The sequence below is a fragment of the Carettochelys insculpta genome, chromosome 23, assembly GCF_033958435.1.
Source record: "Carettochelys insculpta isolate YL-2023 chromosome 23, ASM3395843v1, whole genome shotgun sequence".
In the NCBI taxonomy this organism is placed as follows: Eukaryota; Metazoa; Chordata; order Testudines; family Carettochelyidae; genus Carettochelys; species Carettochelys insculpta.
The window spans coordinates 8,714,476-8,730,419 of record NC_134159.1 but is presented as its reverse complement, the minus strand read 5'-3'; the positions used below and the strand labels follow the sequence as shown (position 1 = coordinate 8,730,419).

Sequence of the window (15,944 nt, the reverse complement as noted above, 5' to 3'; positions counted from 1 at the left end):
AACAGATATTTTGGAACATAAGCTTTCATGGGCAAAGATGTACCCACATCCTCCAGTCAAATAGATCAGTATTTCTCAACCAGGGGTATGCGTAGCCTTGGGGGTACGCCAAGGTCTTCCAGGGTCACATCATCTCATTGAGATATTTGCCTAGTTTTACAACAGGCTACAGATGAAACACTAGTAAAGTCAGTACAATCTAAAAGCTCATTCAGACAATGATGCTTCTACCACTTCATATGCCTTTCGCTGAAATGCAAGTTCATTATTTCTATTCCAATGCATTTATCTGAAAGTCCACGAGTTTTCACTAGGAGTCTTCTGTGAGGTTTTTACATGTAAGGAGTTTTTAAGTGAGGTGTAACTTGGCAGTAGGCAAAACACATCCAACTCCTGAAAAGGGCACAGTAATCAGGAAAGGTTGAACGGCTCTTGTTTCAAGACCTCAGATTACCTAAGGACCACATTTCTCAACCGGTGGGGTGGGACAAGTTTAGAAGACTAAAGACGCGGGGGGGGAGGGGGCGTTGCACAAGCCCGGGTCTCTCTGAGCCAATCTGACGGGGGGGGGGGGGGGGAAGCTGGTCACGCCCTTCTGCAGGGGCTTTTTGCGTTGCCAAGTGGTGACCGAGCTGCCACCTTGGCAAAGGTTTCCCCGGGAGGTGCCCAGCACACGCCACCGGCTCCAGGCGCTCGGCCGCACCCCGGCTGGGCCAGCGCTTCTGTACCCAGGAGGGGCCAACCCCCAGGGGCCCCCGCCCTGCCCTAGACAGCCCTCCCCAACCCTGCACGCCCCCGCCCCAAGCAGCAGCCGAGCCCCAGCCAGGCCGTCGGGAGGCCGCCCGGCGAGGAACGCGGCTCCGCCCGGCCACACACAGCCCCGCCCGCCGCTGGGTCTCCTCCCCTGGGCAGGGCCAGTCCAGGGGACGCGCAGACCGCTCCCTCCCTTCCCGATCCCCGGCCCCTGCGCCCCCCGCAGCCGGCCGCGGCCGCGCCCGCCTCTTACCCGGCTGCAGAGCCGCCCCAGCCGCCGCGCTCCGGCCCCGCTCAGAGGACAGCCGCCGCCAGGGAAAAGAAAGCAAAAGCCCACGGAAGCGGCTGCGGCTGCGCCGCTCGTCACGGGGCCAAGCCGGCCGGGGCCTGTCTGCCTGGGCACGCCTCTTCCCCGGCCGGCGCTGGCTTTTGTACAGCGCCGAGCGCACCGCGTCGCGAGTGGAGCTCCTGAGCGCGGCCCCAGGACAATCCATCCTCCTAAAGAGCTGAAGCCCAAGTGTGTGTGGGGCAGAAACAAGTGCGGCGGTGCCGCCTGACAAGCCCGGGGTAGGCGGCTACAACTTCAGGGCAGGTGAGCTAGGGCCCTCCGGGGTGCTCAAAGAACGGCCACAGTGGGTCAGACCCAAGGCCCATCTCGCCTCATGAAGCCCACGAGGGCCGGCAGGCTCCTGCCCTTTCTGAAAATCAAGACCAAGGGGTTTCCAGTTGGGCACCCAAAAAAGTGGGAGGTGCCTCCAATTTAGAAGCGGGTTTGGAAAAGGCAGCTGCCTGCCTGCCTGCGGCGGGGCAGGAGAGAAGGGCCTGCAAGCCAGGGAAGGAGGTGGAGGTCCGAGCTGCAGTGGAGATGGAGATGGAGATGGAGATGGAGATGGGACCCAGTCATAGTTACGCAGATCTCCCAGTGGGCTGGTGAGAGCCCCAAAACTGATGCAGAAGAGGACAGTAAATCGGTGGGGGGCAGACTGGATAAGGGAACGTCAGATTTAACTCACGCTCCCAGCTCCTTGTTATTCCAAGACATTATAGTTTGTGGAGATGAGTAATATGGGTCTAGCCTCACCACTCCCTACTGCTGGGTAGTGCAGGTGGCATTGACCTATAGCCAGTGCTTTCTTTGTAGAAAAAAAGGTGGTGGAACTGCCCGCAGCCCCAAACCAGCCCCAGGCTTAACCCCCCACATTCCAAATCACCCCTGCCCCCCCGTGGCTGAACCCCCCCCACCATCCCAAATCCACCCCCCTGCCCCTGTGGCCCTAAACTGCTCCCCTTCGTGCCCCCAGGCAGCTTAACCCCCCCAGCCCCAAACTGCCCCCCCCGCACCCTAGGTGGCTTAACCCCCTCTGCAGCCTCAAAACAAGCCCCCCTCCCAGACAGCTTAACCCTCCCCCTGCCCCCCACAGGCAGCTGAACACTCCCTAGCCTCAAACTGCCCTCCCAACCCAGGATTCAGTGACTTACCCTCCCCAGGTCAGGAGCTCTGTGTGCTGCTGCCCCCTGCTGCTCGTTCACTGGGCTGTCTGCTCTTCACTGCAGCTGCACCATTCCTCCAGCCTCCCTCATGCAGAGCATGGCAGGGGCGGCTCCCAGCCACGCTGAACAGACCCAATTTAATTGGTTTAATGGCGGTAAAACCAATCGAGTCCTCTTGCAGCGCTGCAGGCAGGGAGTCGGAAGAATGTCAGTGGCAGCCACGTGAGCTGCAAATGGCTCCTTCAAGAACCACGTGCAGCTCAGATCTGCTCAGCTACCTTCCAAAATGGAGGCACCAGAAAAGGTGGTGCTGGAACGCTGTTCCATGGCATTGTAGTGGAAGAGGAGCCCTACCTATACCCCAGCCATCCTACTGGCATTTCCAATCCCACCTGCTGGGCTTTCTCTCTGCCCCTGGAGAGCCATCCCCTAAAGGTCTGCCTCCTCCTGTTCTTCCCAATCTAGCTAGGGCAAGCAAATGTATGCCGGGCCCCTCTTTTTGTCCTTGCAATTAGCAGGGCCCCCCAACCTGTCCGGAAGCAAGTGTCAGTCTCTGGGGGTGATGCGCTGCACTCCCTCTCCAGCAGTTGCGGGGGTTAGGGGTGTGAGGCAGCGGAGGCTGGGGGAGCCAGCCAAGGTTATGCACGCACCATGTTTAAGGTGCCATGGGACACCTCGTTGTTTTTGCAGATACAGACTAACATGGCTACTCCTCTGGGACTAATAAGAGGATTTTAAAAACATGGTTCTCTGGCTTCCCATCTTTTAGCATGCACTCAATTCACCTTTGCAAGGTTTTTCTCTGCAGCTGCGAGGTCTAGAAACACACTTGAAGTGCAAAAGTTGAGAATCTCATGAAATCACTTGACTCCAGGACCTGGGCCTTTAAGAAAAACACCAAATGTCATGAGACATGCATTAAAATCAGGCGAGCTGGCAATACCAGACTAAAGTTAATGTACACTAGTCATGGCCCTAACTGCGTATGTTCCCCTTTGTAATTAACCTGCAGCAGTTTGGACGATTCAAGTTCTAGGTTTTGATTGCTACTGGATACAGCCCTTTGTCACAGGAGACCTATGCTCCAGGACAGTTGGCTTGGTGCCAGGACAAAGAGTAAAAACTCAGGGTTGGGGATCAGTGCTGGAACTAGGGGTGCCAGAGATTCCAGTTTGGTTCAAAAGCTCTGAGCACCCCCACTATAAAAATTGTTCCCGCCCCCCTGGTTTTAGGACCCTAAATTACGTTCTGATCATATCCTCCACACTTTCTAAAGCAGGTTTGGCTCCCAGATGTACCACTTACAATGCCTCATTTCAGACTTGTACATAGCCCAGAGACCATTCATTGCAAGTCAGGGGGTACCATGGGACTTGCTGTGGTTTTTGTAATGCTTAGAATGCATTCTGACTCTGCAAAAACAAATTGACTCTGCAAAAAACAAATTCTGACTCTGCAAAAAAAACAAACATGTAATGATAAAAGAAGGGGCACCTGGGCCTTATGCCTGGAGAAAGGGAACGCGTGGCTGTGCTGGGAAGGCGTGTTAATGGATCCAGCATGCTTACTGCTTTGCAGTACAGTTTTTGGCCTCTGCACCTTTAAGAAGTCTGGGGACTTGACTGTTGCAATCCAAGCTGTTTGGTGCAAGCCTGGCTGCTGGGAAGCTTTGGGGAAAGCTGGCTGCTATCAAGCTCTCTGCTCTGCTTCCTTCCGCAATCTGTACTGCAGGAGAGGATCAGCCACAGCTGGAGGCTGACCCCAAACTTGCTCCTCTGCACAGGCTCCGGAGAGAAAAGCAGTAGCCTCAGAAAGAGAAACTGAGACTGGAACAGGGAGAGACCAAAAATGTGTCAATGAATCCAGTAAATCTCCTGGCTGTCTCATAATCAGCACATAGATATGTAAGTAGAAAGGAAACGTTTAGACAGACAGTATCAAGTTATTTTCATTTTGCCACTTGGTGTGGAGGTTCTCAGGTTAATGGTGAGTCTTTCCTCTGTAACTTCTAAGCTGAATCCCAGAGACGTAATTCTCTGTGCTGCAACCAGAATGTTTTTGAGTTTTCTCGTTTTGTGAATAAATTACTTTTTGTAAGGCAGGGATTTGATATCTTGTCCTAGAGAAGGGTCTGTGCACATTCACGCTTTAGACTGAAAGGCCCAGCTATCAGCTTGCAGCTCTTTGTTTCTAAGCTCTCTCCTCAGGGAGTGTTAAGAGCTTGGGGTTTACCCCACAGGGAGACATCTCAAGTGTCTTCTCCTGGGTTAAAGAGGGATTTTCTCACTTGAGTGAGGGCAGCGACTACCCCCGAGGTCAGGAAGTCTGTGATCTTGGGGAGGTTTTTTAAAGCAGAAACTTTAAAGGTGAAGTATTTTTAAGGTCTCTTGCAGGCTCCAGTTTCTGCACTCAGGGTGTCAGAGTGCAGAGGCAGCCCTGACACAGCCCCAGCCTCTTGCCTCTCTAGGAAGGGTCTCCACTCCATCCTCTGGGGGAAACAATAGGCAGGTGCACTGTCAATGAGGCATAGGCCCATCTCCTGCTCAGGGTCCTTTCTGTGGTGCAGGACTAATATGCTGCAAGCTCAGGAGTCTGTTCCCTGGTCTGTGCACCTACAAGAGTTGTATGAGGGAGGAGTTAGTTACTCTTGAAATGTATCGCAAAACTCACCTTAACTTTACTGGGGCATTTCAGTTAACTCTGTACAACGCCCTTTATTTAAAAGAAAAAAAAAGGGAGGGGGGGTTGCAGACCACCTCAGTGGGGCACCTGCTAAATCCCACGGTACCGCTGAGGACAGAAGAGGGAAGAAGGTAGTTGCTGTTGGTGCCTACGTAACGGGGGCAAGGCTGGCACAGAAACACCTTTAGTGCACTGAGCTCCTTTGATGATCTATCAGTGAGACAGCCACCATGGAGTCACCTGGTGCCCCACGCCAGTGTCAGAGAGCAGAACTCGGTTAGACAAGGGAGATAAAGAAATTGACTAACACTAAGCATATGCCTAAACACCACTTTATTCATTCCAACTGTCCAGCCAGCAGTGCAAGCACTTCGGGTGTAAGGCAGACACTTTGTGGGGGGGAAATGATTCTTTTCTCTCCCCCTGCCCATTACTGTCCTTGATCCTGCTACACCTTCCCTTTAGGCAAACATTAAAGCAGTGATGTGCAAGCGTACAGGGAAGGTTCTATACAGCTACAGCCTGGTCCCGTCAACTTCACTTCACTTGGTCAATCTGCAGCTGGCAGGGACACTCAGGGTTGAAATCAGGGTCTAGTTTCTCTCCAAGCAGTAAGAAAGAGGGAGAGGGTGTAGGTCCCAGGGGTTGTTCTTGTTCTCAGCATACGAAGGAGGCCTGGCCACTGGGTTGTTGCTTGCTTTATGCAATACACTCTGGAGTCTCGTTTTAATTTCCAGGGACGGGTGGCTGCCTGGGGAATCCAGATGTTTGAGTAGCGATGCCAAGAAAGCAGTCTAGTGCAGATTGTTGGGAACTCACATTTCTTAACAGCCAACAACCATCCCTATCTCAAGGGGCTCCCTGTGAGTCCTGCAGGCCTTAATCACTGATCGTATCCCTCCCCAGCTCTCCTCCGTCTCTACCACGATTGGTATTTTATGGGGCTATTATTGTATTTTATGTTTCTAGTCAGTTGACAGCCTCCCCCTTTACTTCAGGGTCAGGGTACAGTAACGGTAGTAGACAGCTGTTCTTATGTCTGTCTTCCTCCAGGCTCCCCCTCTTCCTTCACATCTGTTGCTATCAACTGTTCCTGCAGGGATACTTGTACTAACCAAGCCCCCCAGCTGTCAACTCAGTCATCTGGCCTCCTCTGCCAGAGGCCTCTCTTTTTAAATCCCAGCTCAGTTAACACGAAGAGGGCAGAAAGTGAGCAGCAGGGTCGTGAGTTAGCACACTTTTTTATATCCTCCGAAGCTTTTCAGGGTTTTTACATCTCTCAGCTGTTCTATAGTGAGCCAAAGGCACACCCCTCATTTCCTAGTCCCCATCTTTTCGAAGGTCTCTTTTAACCAGATGCTGCAGGAGTCTCCATTTCTGTCACAAGGCCATTTGTGCCGCAGCCAGGGCCATGCATTTTGAGAAGCAGATTCCTTATCAGACAGTGGCCCAGAAGCACACCCCCTGTGCTGGGAGAAACACCCCACTGCCTGACCTGGACGGGAGGCATGAGGTTAATTTGGAGATGCAGGGAAGAGGAGCCCTTTTGGAGGGCAGAGCTTGGAGGCTGGCTGTCACACCCGAGTGCTTGCTTGTCAGATGTCAGCCAGGGTATGAAAACACACTCATGAGGGAGGCAAAAGAAATGGGACACCAACTAAAATCCAAACTGGCAAAGCTCACCAAGGTTAACTCAAGCACTAGGAATGTCCTTTGGTTCCAGGAGCAGAGTATTCCTCTGGTCCCTCTGTGCAGATGTTTCTGGCTCGATGGTGATGCAGCTATCGGTCACTCTGCACCCATACCAGCCTGCCCAGTACTGGGTGTCCTGTCCTCCGTGCCGGAAGAGGATGTAACGAACTCCAGCCTTGTAGTTGCGGAAGGTGTAAGAGATCTGAGGGTAAGAGAGAAATCTTTCACTTTTCCTGATGGACTCAGCCCTAGTCCTGTGACCGAGTGTGTCTGCACTGCAAAAACCCAACACCAGGCCAAGACAGCAAGTCTCAGAGCTGTGTCAGCTCTGCAGGTGGGTGGCTCTTGGAGCCTGGGCTGCAGCCAGTGAATTTATAGCAGTCTGAGTGACATAAGTCCCTCCACCTGGACAGTTCTGTCAGCGCAATGCCTGGGAGGATACTGCATTGGATTACCTGTATTGGTGCCCAGAGTCTTCCAGCAGCAGACCCACAACCCTGCTGTAGCAACTCCTGTCCTGACTCACAGTGCCTGCTCTATGACCTATTCCCCCCCACCCCCCAACATTATTGTTCCAGAAAAATCACAGACTCCTTGGGCTGGAAGGGACCTCAGGAGATCAACTCCAGCCCCCTGCCCAAAGCAGGATCAACCCAACTAAGTCATCCCAGCCAGGACTTTGCCAAACCAGGACTTAAACACCTCTAGGGATGGAGATTCCACCACCTCTGTTGGTAACACATTCCAGTGCTTCACCACCCTCCTGGTGGGACAGTTTTTCTTAATATCCAACCTATACCTCCCCACTGTAACTTGGGACCATTGCTCCTTGTTCTACCATCAGTCACTGCTGAGAACAGCCTCTCTCCATCCTCTAGAGACCCTCCCTTCAGGAAGTCAAAGCTGCAATCAAATCATCCTCACTTTTCTGCAAACTAAAGAAGCCCAAATCCCTCAGCCTCTGCTTTTAGGTCATGTGCTCCAGCCCCCTAATCAATCTTCCTACTATGTGCAAAGTGGACAAAAGCAAGCAGAGAAACATCCACACCCCCTACCTCTGAAACTCTTTATCTACAAGTACATCTACACTTACCAGCAGATAAATGCAGTCAGGGTTGATCGTCTGGGGTTCTATTTTGTGCGCATAGTGGGGACATACAAAATCGAACTATCAGGGCTTGACAGTTGATCCCTGGATTTCTCCCATCAACCTCTCTTAGTGAGGATGGCCAGAAAAGTTGATCCTAGATAAGTCAATTCCAGCTATGCAACTGTTGTAGCTGGAGTTGTGTTTCTAGGATCGACGACTTTCAGGTCTAGTGTAGATCTGCCCTCACCAATTTCTTAATCTTTTTTAGGTCACTAGTCACCAGTTCAACTGCCTTTCTATTTCTGACAAGTCACCTCTCCTTCCCAGCTTCCCCCTTCACTCCAGGCCAGCTGCTGCTTGCAATGACTCCTCTGGATGGCACCTCTCCCATAATAAACAATGTCGAGGCCCACAGCAAGTATTTTAAAATAAAACTTTCAGGAAAGAGGAACATCACCAACCTCAAAACAAAGGGAACAGGGAATTCAGACACCAAATTAAAGACATGCTCAAGAGGACACACTACTGACATTTGACTCAGCTTGGCCTTTCTGTAAAATAAAATGTTCTGACAAAATGTTAACGGCAGCATGCTCAGGAAGGATTTGGAAATGTCAGTGCAATGGCTGGTTGTTATCTTAACCAACGGTTCCCTGCCACAAGAGCACCCAAACTGGAAGAATTAAGAGCCAGAGAGTGAAACTATTCTCAGCTACAGTGATGGAAGTGCAGAACACAAATGATGTTACAGTTGAGGGGGACATCAATTTTCCAAGTTTTTCAATTCACATCTGATAAGTGTTCTGATGCCAGAGCCAGTAAAATCTGTTAACGAGGTGTTTAGTGTTACGCTAGATTCCGATAGGTGCAGGTTTATTAGAAAATATTTGGAGTTTTAAATCATCATCTTCTTCAGGCTTTGCAATGTAAACCACCAGAATATTTTGCTACAGCAGGAGACAGCAGAGAAACTAGGTTCCTGTAGCTGCACATTTTTCGTGTTGAAAAATCAAACCAGAACAGCAATAGGCATACTCTGCTTGAAAGAGCTCTGGGTTTGATAATAAGGATGGCAGTAGGTCAGGACACTTGTTTAAAAATAAAATAAAAATGATTCCACCAACTGACACTTTCGATAATGAGAATTACCCTGATGTCAGTCAGTTGTATCCTGCAACCAATACGGATATCAAGTGAAAATCCTGCCTACGTACAAGGAAAGCTCCAAAGTCAGAGCTAATCCACAGACCAGGCAAGACCAATGTACTTTGAATTTAGGATTAACTACACAATTTTTCCAATATAACTTGAGGTGCCCAGTTTTACTGGTGAGGTCTTCCTCTGGTTTATCTATTTAGTTTAGTTAGAGCACAAGAGGTTTAAAAGAAACCAAACCAGCATCTACACAGCATCTTGCACCAGTTTAACATTTCAGTATTTGCATTTCTTTCAACCGTCCATTTTTCAATAGATACAGGAAGTGCTGAACATTTTCACTCCTTATTGAATCCACCTCTCTCTCTCAGCTCTGCTGCACGCCCAAAGAGAGCAGATGTGCTGGGGAAGGAAGCCCATTGTGATCTGGTCATTGTTCAGATTAGAGTCACATGTTAAAACCATGGCACTGATCTAAAGCTGCTGCTCAAACAGCTGCTCCTTGGATTGCTCACCTCTCTCCACTCTGCATCACTCCATTGCTCTATGACCACTGATTCGGGACAGAACTCATGCAGGACGATGTAGTCGGCAGAGAGCAGCTGCACTCGGAGTTGATAACGGCACCCACAGTCAAACCTGGCAGCGTACCTGGAGAGACCATGAGCGATCAGACACTGGAAAGCTATACGCACCCGCTGGGGGGGCAGTCACCCTTCTGGGGATGTCCGATGCCAGAGACAAGCCCTCCTTGCTCTTCGTATGGCAAGGGCTAGTCATTTTATAGAAGGGCTTGGAAATGGATCGAAGTTGAAATGTGCCAGCAAGATGGGAAAGCAAGCTTGCATCACCCATTGGCAAAGGTGTCTCCAGTTCTATACTAATTCATAATGTGATGTTACCATTAACTGGTGTGTTTCCTTACACTACCTCAAAGAGCTGTTCAGATGGAAAATATCATCATCCCCTAGAGGGGAAACCGAGGCACAGATGTGTGAGCCAGTGACAAGGTGGAATTCCAGAGTCCTGGCTCTGACTTTCAAAACTAGATTATGATCCCTCCCAGACCAGCACCACAATCCAGGCTTCACTTGTTCTGTATTAAATCATTAGGAGCTGCGGAGGCTAAGAATCAAAGAGCTCCACTGATGTAGTCCCAGCTGAAATCCACAGTTGTAGCATAGGCAGAGAATCTAGTTGTAAATGCTCACCAGTCCTTGACTGTAATATCAGGCCGTACTTCGTCCATCAGCTGATCCCAGTAACCCTCTTCCTTTAGGTTAATGAGCTGAGACTTTAGACACAGCCTGAGAACAAGTCACACAGGTTTTCAGCATCACATGCAACTTGTATTTGAGTTTATTTCCTCTTCTCTGCACTGGAGTTTAGTGATTCCCTTTCCTTAACAGCCAGGGCTCATGCCCGGACTACTAACACGCTCGCCCGGATAGCAGACGGCTCTGCGATGCAGCAGCACACACCCTGCTGTCTCCACAACAGCTAATCCTCACCTCTGACCCCTACTCAGCTGCTTTTACTGTGGGTTGCTGGAATCAGACTCACACAGAGCTTGAATCTGATTATCACACAAGTTTGAAATCACTCTGCTCAGTTTTACTGGCAACAGACAGCGAGAAAAAGTTCTGTCTAGGTTATAGTCCATTTACCAATCCTTTACACAAGCTGTTTGGCCACCGCTTATATTAGAAGAGAGACAAGAATCCAAGCTGTGAACAGCTTCCATCTGTGCTGAAAAGCTCTCCCTGCCTTTGTAGCCATTGAGTGCCCTTAAGAGAAGTTGCCTGGCTGACACTAGGCCTCCGAGTGGGGCAGAGAAGATGCTTCCTCTGTCTCCACAAGGGAACTAGTTACTACTTTCTCCTCCTGGACCCAGCTCCACCCACCTGCCTGGAGTCCCTCATGTTCCCAGATCACCAGGGGTCCCTCTCCTCCCCAGGCCCAGCTTCAAAGCATGAGAACCTGCTTCTTACCCATATGAGGTGACAAAGTATTTGTGCACATGTTGGCTGGAAAATTCTCTTCCATGTTCTCCGGGCAGGTCTTCCACCTTCCATTTGTCTCCTTCGTTTGAGTCTAGCTTCCAGAACTGAAAGCCCTCTAGGATGGGATGATAAAGGGGGCAATGAGGCCACTGAACCAGCAAGAGGAAGGTTCATCGCCAAAAGGGAAAGGAGATGAGTCTGAGAACCTGATGTTTTCAGGTTTCACAGTGTATCTTGTTTCCCTGTGGGAGACTCCTTGGGCCTCATGTCTACTGCCCATTTCTTAAGTGGGTGAGCATGGCTGTCGGCCAGCACCAGTGTTAAGAGCAGCATTTGTTCGCAGCAAAGTGTCAGAGCCACAGATCAGGCCCTCCAGCAAGCAGACACGCTGCTGCCGCCACTTTACATCAACCTTGTATGAAAGTTTTCAGCTAAATACTTCCAGTATCCCCTTCGCCTACCCTAGCGTGACCTAGGTAACACCTCCTTGCTGCTCAGGCACGCTAGGGCCACCGTTGGCTGTGGGGTCAGGGAGTGGAGGTGCCAAGGGTTCATCAGACTGCAGCAACCATTGTTTTTATCACCATGTCATTTACACTGGCTACATGTGTTCATGCTGCCGAGGTCCCGCCTCTGCTGGGGATTTGTTCTGGTTACAGCCACAGGTATGGCTGCACCAGCACCACACTTAAGGCTCCCCGGGTGCAGCTTCACTTGCAGATGCTAGTAGTTGCATGGGCACAACTAGATCAGTAGCCAAACTCAAATGGGTGTAACCAGGGCACATAATTCACAGTGGAGGAAGGCTCAAAAGCTCAGGATTGCACTGGGCTATGAAACTCACTGTCCTCACAGCTGCTGAGGAATTCCCCTCCCATCCCCGCTTCCCAAGAAAAGGAAGCCAACCTTCGGCACAAGGATTTTTCAGTAAGTTTTTCTTCAGGCTGCAGAGGAAGTAGAAGATCCTCCAGTCCAGGATATTCCTGTCACACTTGGCATCATAAAAACCCTCATGCTGGCACTTGCGTTTCCACAGAGTGGGTAAGTCAATCACGTCCCGCCACAGGATGCAGACGAGCCGGCAATGACAGATCAGCTCTCGGGCAGGAACCAAGGAAAACAGTTCAACCAGGACATCTTCAGGCAGGTCACTGATGTTTGCCATCTTTCCAGCAGCCTGTAATGCAGGCCGGGGAAAGTCACCAGGCACATTCAGCAAAGAAAGGCTGGAAACACTAAGCAAAGCAGGTCTCCCAGTGTGACTTGGGGCAGAAGTGGGGAAAGGAAGGAGAAAGCAAGGGAGTTAGGACAGGTGGAAGTACGACTTGCAAAGCATTACGCTAGGCAGACATCAAGAGTTTGTCTGCATTTCTGGGAAGATAGACACTGCCATGGTCAATCTTCCAGAGTTCAATTTAGCCTGCCCAATATGCATGCACTAAATCGAACTCACATGACACCCCCGTCAGCATCAGCATTCCTGCCCCTTGTTAGGAAATAGGGAAGTCGAAAGGCCCATGCCCTCCCATCAACCTCCCTCAGCAGAGATGGCGCCAAAGCCTGAATTAACAAAGACTCCAGCTACATAAGTAACATAGCTGGGGTTGCATACCTTACTTGGACCTTAACATTTAGTCCAGACCTGTGCCAAGAGACGTAACATACAAAAACCAGGAGGAGACAGATTTAAAAGTAGCTGTCCTTCTACCAACTTCAAAACCAGACTATAAAGAGAAAAGCAGGGCTGCAATTCATTTGCAGATTTAACACAATGAAATTAGGACAGAATATGTACTTAGAATGGTTTTTGTACTAGAAAGGCAATTTCCCCTCTCTTGGTATTTACACCTCCCCATCAGCTGCAGGGATTGAGCTACATCCACCTTGACTGAATTGGCCTTGTTAACACTGGCCCTACACTTGATTAGTGACTCCCATCTTGTGATAATGGTTGTGTGTATATATAATCCCCCTACTTCTGTGATTTCCACTCCATGCATCTGCCGCAGTGGGGGGTGTTCACCCATGAAAGCTTATGCCCAACTAAATCTGTTAGTTTTTACAGTGCCAGGAGCACTTGGGGAGTGGCTCCCCACACCCTGCACCCCTCCTCAGAACAGCCCTGACCTCCACACAGGGCTTTGAACCATAAGCTAGAGGAATCTAAACACCATCCGAACACAGATCCAGTCGATTGGTTTCTGCCAAATGCAGGGTAACCGGGCTTAGCCGGCCCAAAGATAATGGCCAGATGTCTTCCTGGTGAGATCTGCAGCTGTTTAGGAGAAACCTATTTCAAATGCTTCTGCCTACACTGGGGTGGCCACTACATGGCCTGGCCCACGAAGTCGGCAGTGGTACCATTTTGATAGCTGGCTGTGGAGTACAGGGTCGTCAACCTGCAGCTCCAGAGCCGCACATGTCTCTTCAACGAGCCATTTGTGGCTCCGGGAGCTGACTCCTCCTCCAGCCTCCTGCCCTGCTGAAATAATGGAACTCAATGTAATGGGTTTAACAGCCAGTAGGAGAGATTGGGCCATGAAACCGATTGAATTGAGTCCCATTATTTCAGCGTGGCAGGGCAGGGAGCCGCACGCGCTGCTGGTGGGGAAGGGAGTGGGAGAGCTGGCGGGAGCCCCGTAGCCGTGCTGAGGAGGAAGAGGCGGCAGCTGCCGTGAAGGAGCAGTGTGGGTGGGGGGAGAGCAGGCATTCTCTGAGGTAGGTTAATCCTGAGTTTGGGGCTGAGAGGGATTAAGCCTGGAGAAGGGGGGAGGGGGCAGAGCGGGTTTGGGGTTATTTTGCATTTGCCCCAGAAGATGTAAAAAAAACACGTCATGTGGCCTCCGATGAAAAAAGATTGGCCACCCCTGGCCTACACACTCCTGGGACTCGCTAGCCCCACCCCACAGGGCAGGGCATGAGGCTGTCAGTCAAGATGAAGTGCTAAACGTGCTCACATCCTCCAGTCAAATAGATCAGTGTTTCTCAACCAGGGGTCTGTGTACCTTGGGGGTACACCAAGGTCCTCCAGGGCCCCTTCAACATAAAAACACTAGTAAAGTCAGTATAATCTAAAAGTTCCTTCAGACAATGACTTGTTTTTACCGCTTCATATGCCTTACGCTGAAATGTAAATTCAGCATTTCTATTCCAGTTCATTTACTTGAGAGTCAGCAAGTTTTCACTAGGAGTCTTCTGTGATATTTTTGCATGTAAGAAGTTTTTAAGTGAAGTGTAACTTGGTGGTGTGAAAAAAAAAATCTAACTCCTGCAAAGGGTACAGTAATCTGGAAGAGTGCTACTTGACTGCTTTTTGTTTTGATAGTGTATAGACTAGCACGGCTTCTGCTCTGTTAGTAATCTGGAAAGGTTGAATGACACTTGTTTCAAGACCCCAGATTAGCTTAGGACCATGTTTCTCAACCACCACATACGCACGCACAAACACACACAGAGCGTAGGATCTCACAATTTGTGAACTTAATGTTCGCGAATTCAATTATTTGCAAGTCGCCGCTTCCCCCCGGGCCTGGGCACCCCTCCCCCGCCTCCCCCCCGTATTTGCAAAAATCAACATTTCAGAGGGTTCTGAACACCGAACCCCCGCGAATGTTGAGATCCTACTGTATATGTATTTAAATATGTACCTACACATGCATGGGCCCTCGAGTTGCCACTGTGGTAAACACCTGGCCACTATTTGATCGGACTGGTTCTTTTCTTTCTAACGGATTTGCCAGAAAAATAATCTACCAGTGTTTTTATGTGGGGCTCCAAGTTTGTGTTGTACTCACAAACACGGGGTAGCTCATGTTAAAAGTTCCTGTGTCCAGCTGTAAGTGCTGCAGTCTTCCCTCTTTGCAACGTTAAGTCTCAACAGATCAAACCAGTTGAAAATACAGCAGCTGTCGGCCATCAGACACACACATGCCCAGAGAGGGTTTAAGTCGTGGGGAGACACAAGCTGTTTTCTAGATGCGTGTTGTCTCCCTAGCTCTGCGATGGGCAACCTAGGTAAGTGAGATCCTCCCTCCTCTCAGTAGGCTGCAAGATTGACCTAAGGAACACGGTCACCTAGGATAGGGCAGTAGTAAACAAAGTGTCTCACAGGCCACAGACAAAGCCCTGATGTGACAGGTCACCATGGGAGGATGGGAGCAAGCTGGCCTTGTTTTGGGGGTGGTGGCAGGTTCGCCTGGGGGGGAAGGGGAGCCTAGCAGGGCAGGGGTGCAACAGAACCTAATTAGCTCCTGCCAGGTTAGCTCCAATGAAGGGGCAGATTGGGGTGAAGAACAGGCCAGATACTGGCCTAAAGAGTGGTCCCACCTGCAGCCTGGGGAGCCCAGGGCTCTACAGGCCAGGAAGAAGGCAGAAGTGGGGGCACGGAGGGAGCTGGAGAAAGCAACCTGCACAGGCTGCGTCTAGCCTGGCACTGGGGTGGGACATGCTTAGGAGACTAAAGACCGGGGGTGGGGGTTGCACAAGTCCGGGTCTCTCTGAGCCGATCTGACGGGGGGGACCAGCCCGGAAGGGAGAGGGGGAAGCTGGTCACGCCCTTCTGCAGGGGCTTTTTGCATTGCCAAGTGGTGACCGAGCTGCCACCTTGGCAAAGGTTTCCCCGGGAGGTGCCCAGCACCCGCCGCCGGCTCCAGGCGCTCGGCCGCACCCCGGCTGGACCAGCGCTTCTGTACCCGGGAGGGGCCAACCCCCAGGCCCCCGCGCTGCACGCCCCACACCGGGCAGCAGCAGCGGCCCCGGGCCGGGAGCCCGCCCAGCGGCCGGGGAGGAACGCGGCTCCATCCGGCCTGGCCCTGCTCGGCCGCTTGCAGCCGCGCCAGGCCACCGCTGCAGACAGCCCCGCCCGCCGCTGGGTCTCCTCCCCTGGGCAGGGCCGGGCCGGGCCAGGCCAGGGGGCGCGCGGACCGCTCCCTCCCTTCCCGATCCCCGGCCCGTGCGCCCCCCGCAGCCGGCCGCGCCCGCTTCCTACCCGGCTGCAGAGCCGCCCCAGCCGCCGCGCTCCGGCCCCGGTCAGAGGAAGGCCGCTGCCAGGGAAAGGAAAGCAAAAGCCCGCGGAAGCG

The 15,944-nt window shown here is 51.5% G+C and overlaps 2 protein-coding genes across 6 annotated transcripts in view; both read right to left on the bottom strand.

Annotated features, from left to right (window-relative positions):
- Positions 1-2,308, bottom strand: part of LOC142001076 (F-box only protein 44-like) — a 21,763-nt gene extending 19,455 nt beyond the window's left edge. The window contains exon 1 of one of the 2 annotated variants that reach the window (XM_074975971.1): positions 2,233-2,308. The gene's annotated coding sequence lies outside the window, so the exon portion shown is untranslated. Of the gene's footprint in view, positions 1-1,006; positions 1,082-2,232 lie in introns of those variants that run through there. The other variant, XM_074975972.1, reaches the window with a different exon arrangement.
- LOC142001075 (F-box only protein 44-like) overlaps positions 1-15,944 on the bottom strand; it is a 16,297-nt gene extending 353 nt beyond the window's left edge. Inside the window, exons 1-7 of one of the 4 annotated variants that reach the window (XM_074975968.1) lie at positions 15,854-15,944; positions 11,773-12,043; positions 10,855-10,981; positions 10,075-10,170; positions 9,379-9,514; positions 6,610-6,820; positions 4,214-4,856 (exon numbers count right to left, since the gene is read on the bottom strand). In XM_074975968.1, coding sequence (XP_074832069.1) covers positions 6,620-6,820; positions 9,379-9,514; positions 10,075-10,170; positions 10,855-10,981; positions 11,773-12,031 — 819 coding nt within the window. In that variant the 5' untranslated portion in view covers positions 12,032-12,043; positions 15,854-15,944 and the 3' untranslated portion in view covers positions 4,214-4,856; positions 6,610-6,619. Of the gene's footprint in view, positions 1-4,213; positions 4,857-5,244; positions 6,821-9,378; positions 9,515-10,074; positions 10,171-10,854; positions 10,982-11,772; positions 12,044-12,478; positions 12,509-15,853 lie in introns of those variants that run through there. The other 3 variants (XM_074975967.1, XM_074975969.1, XM_074975966.1) reach the window with 3 other exon arrangements.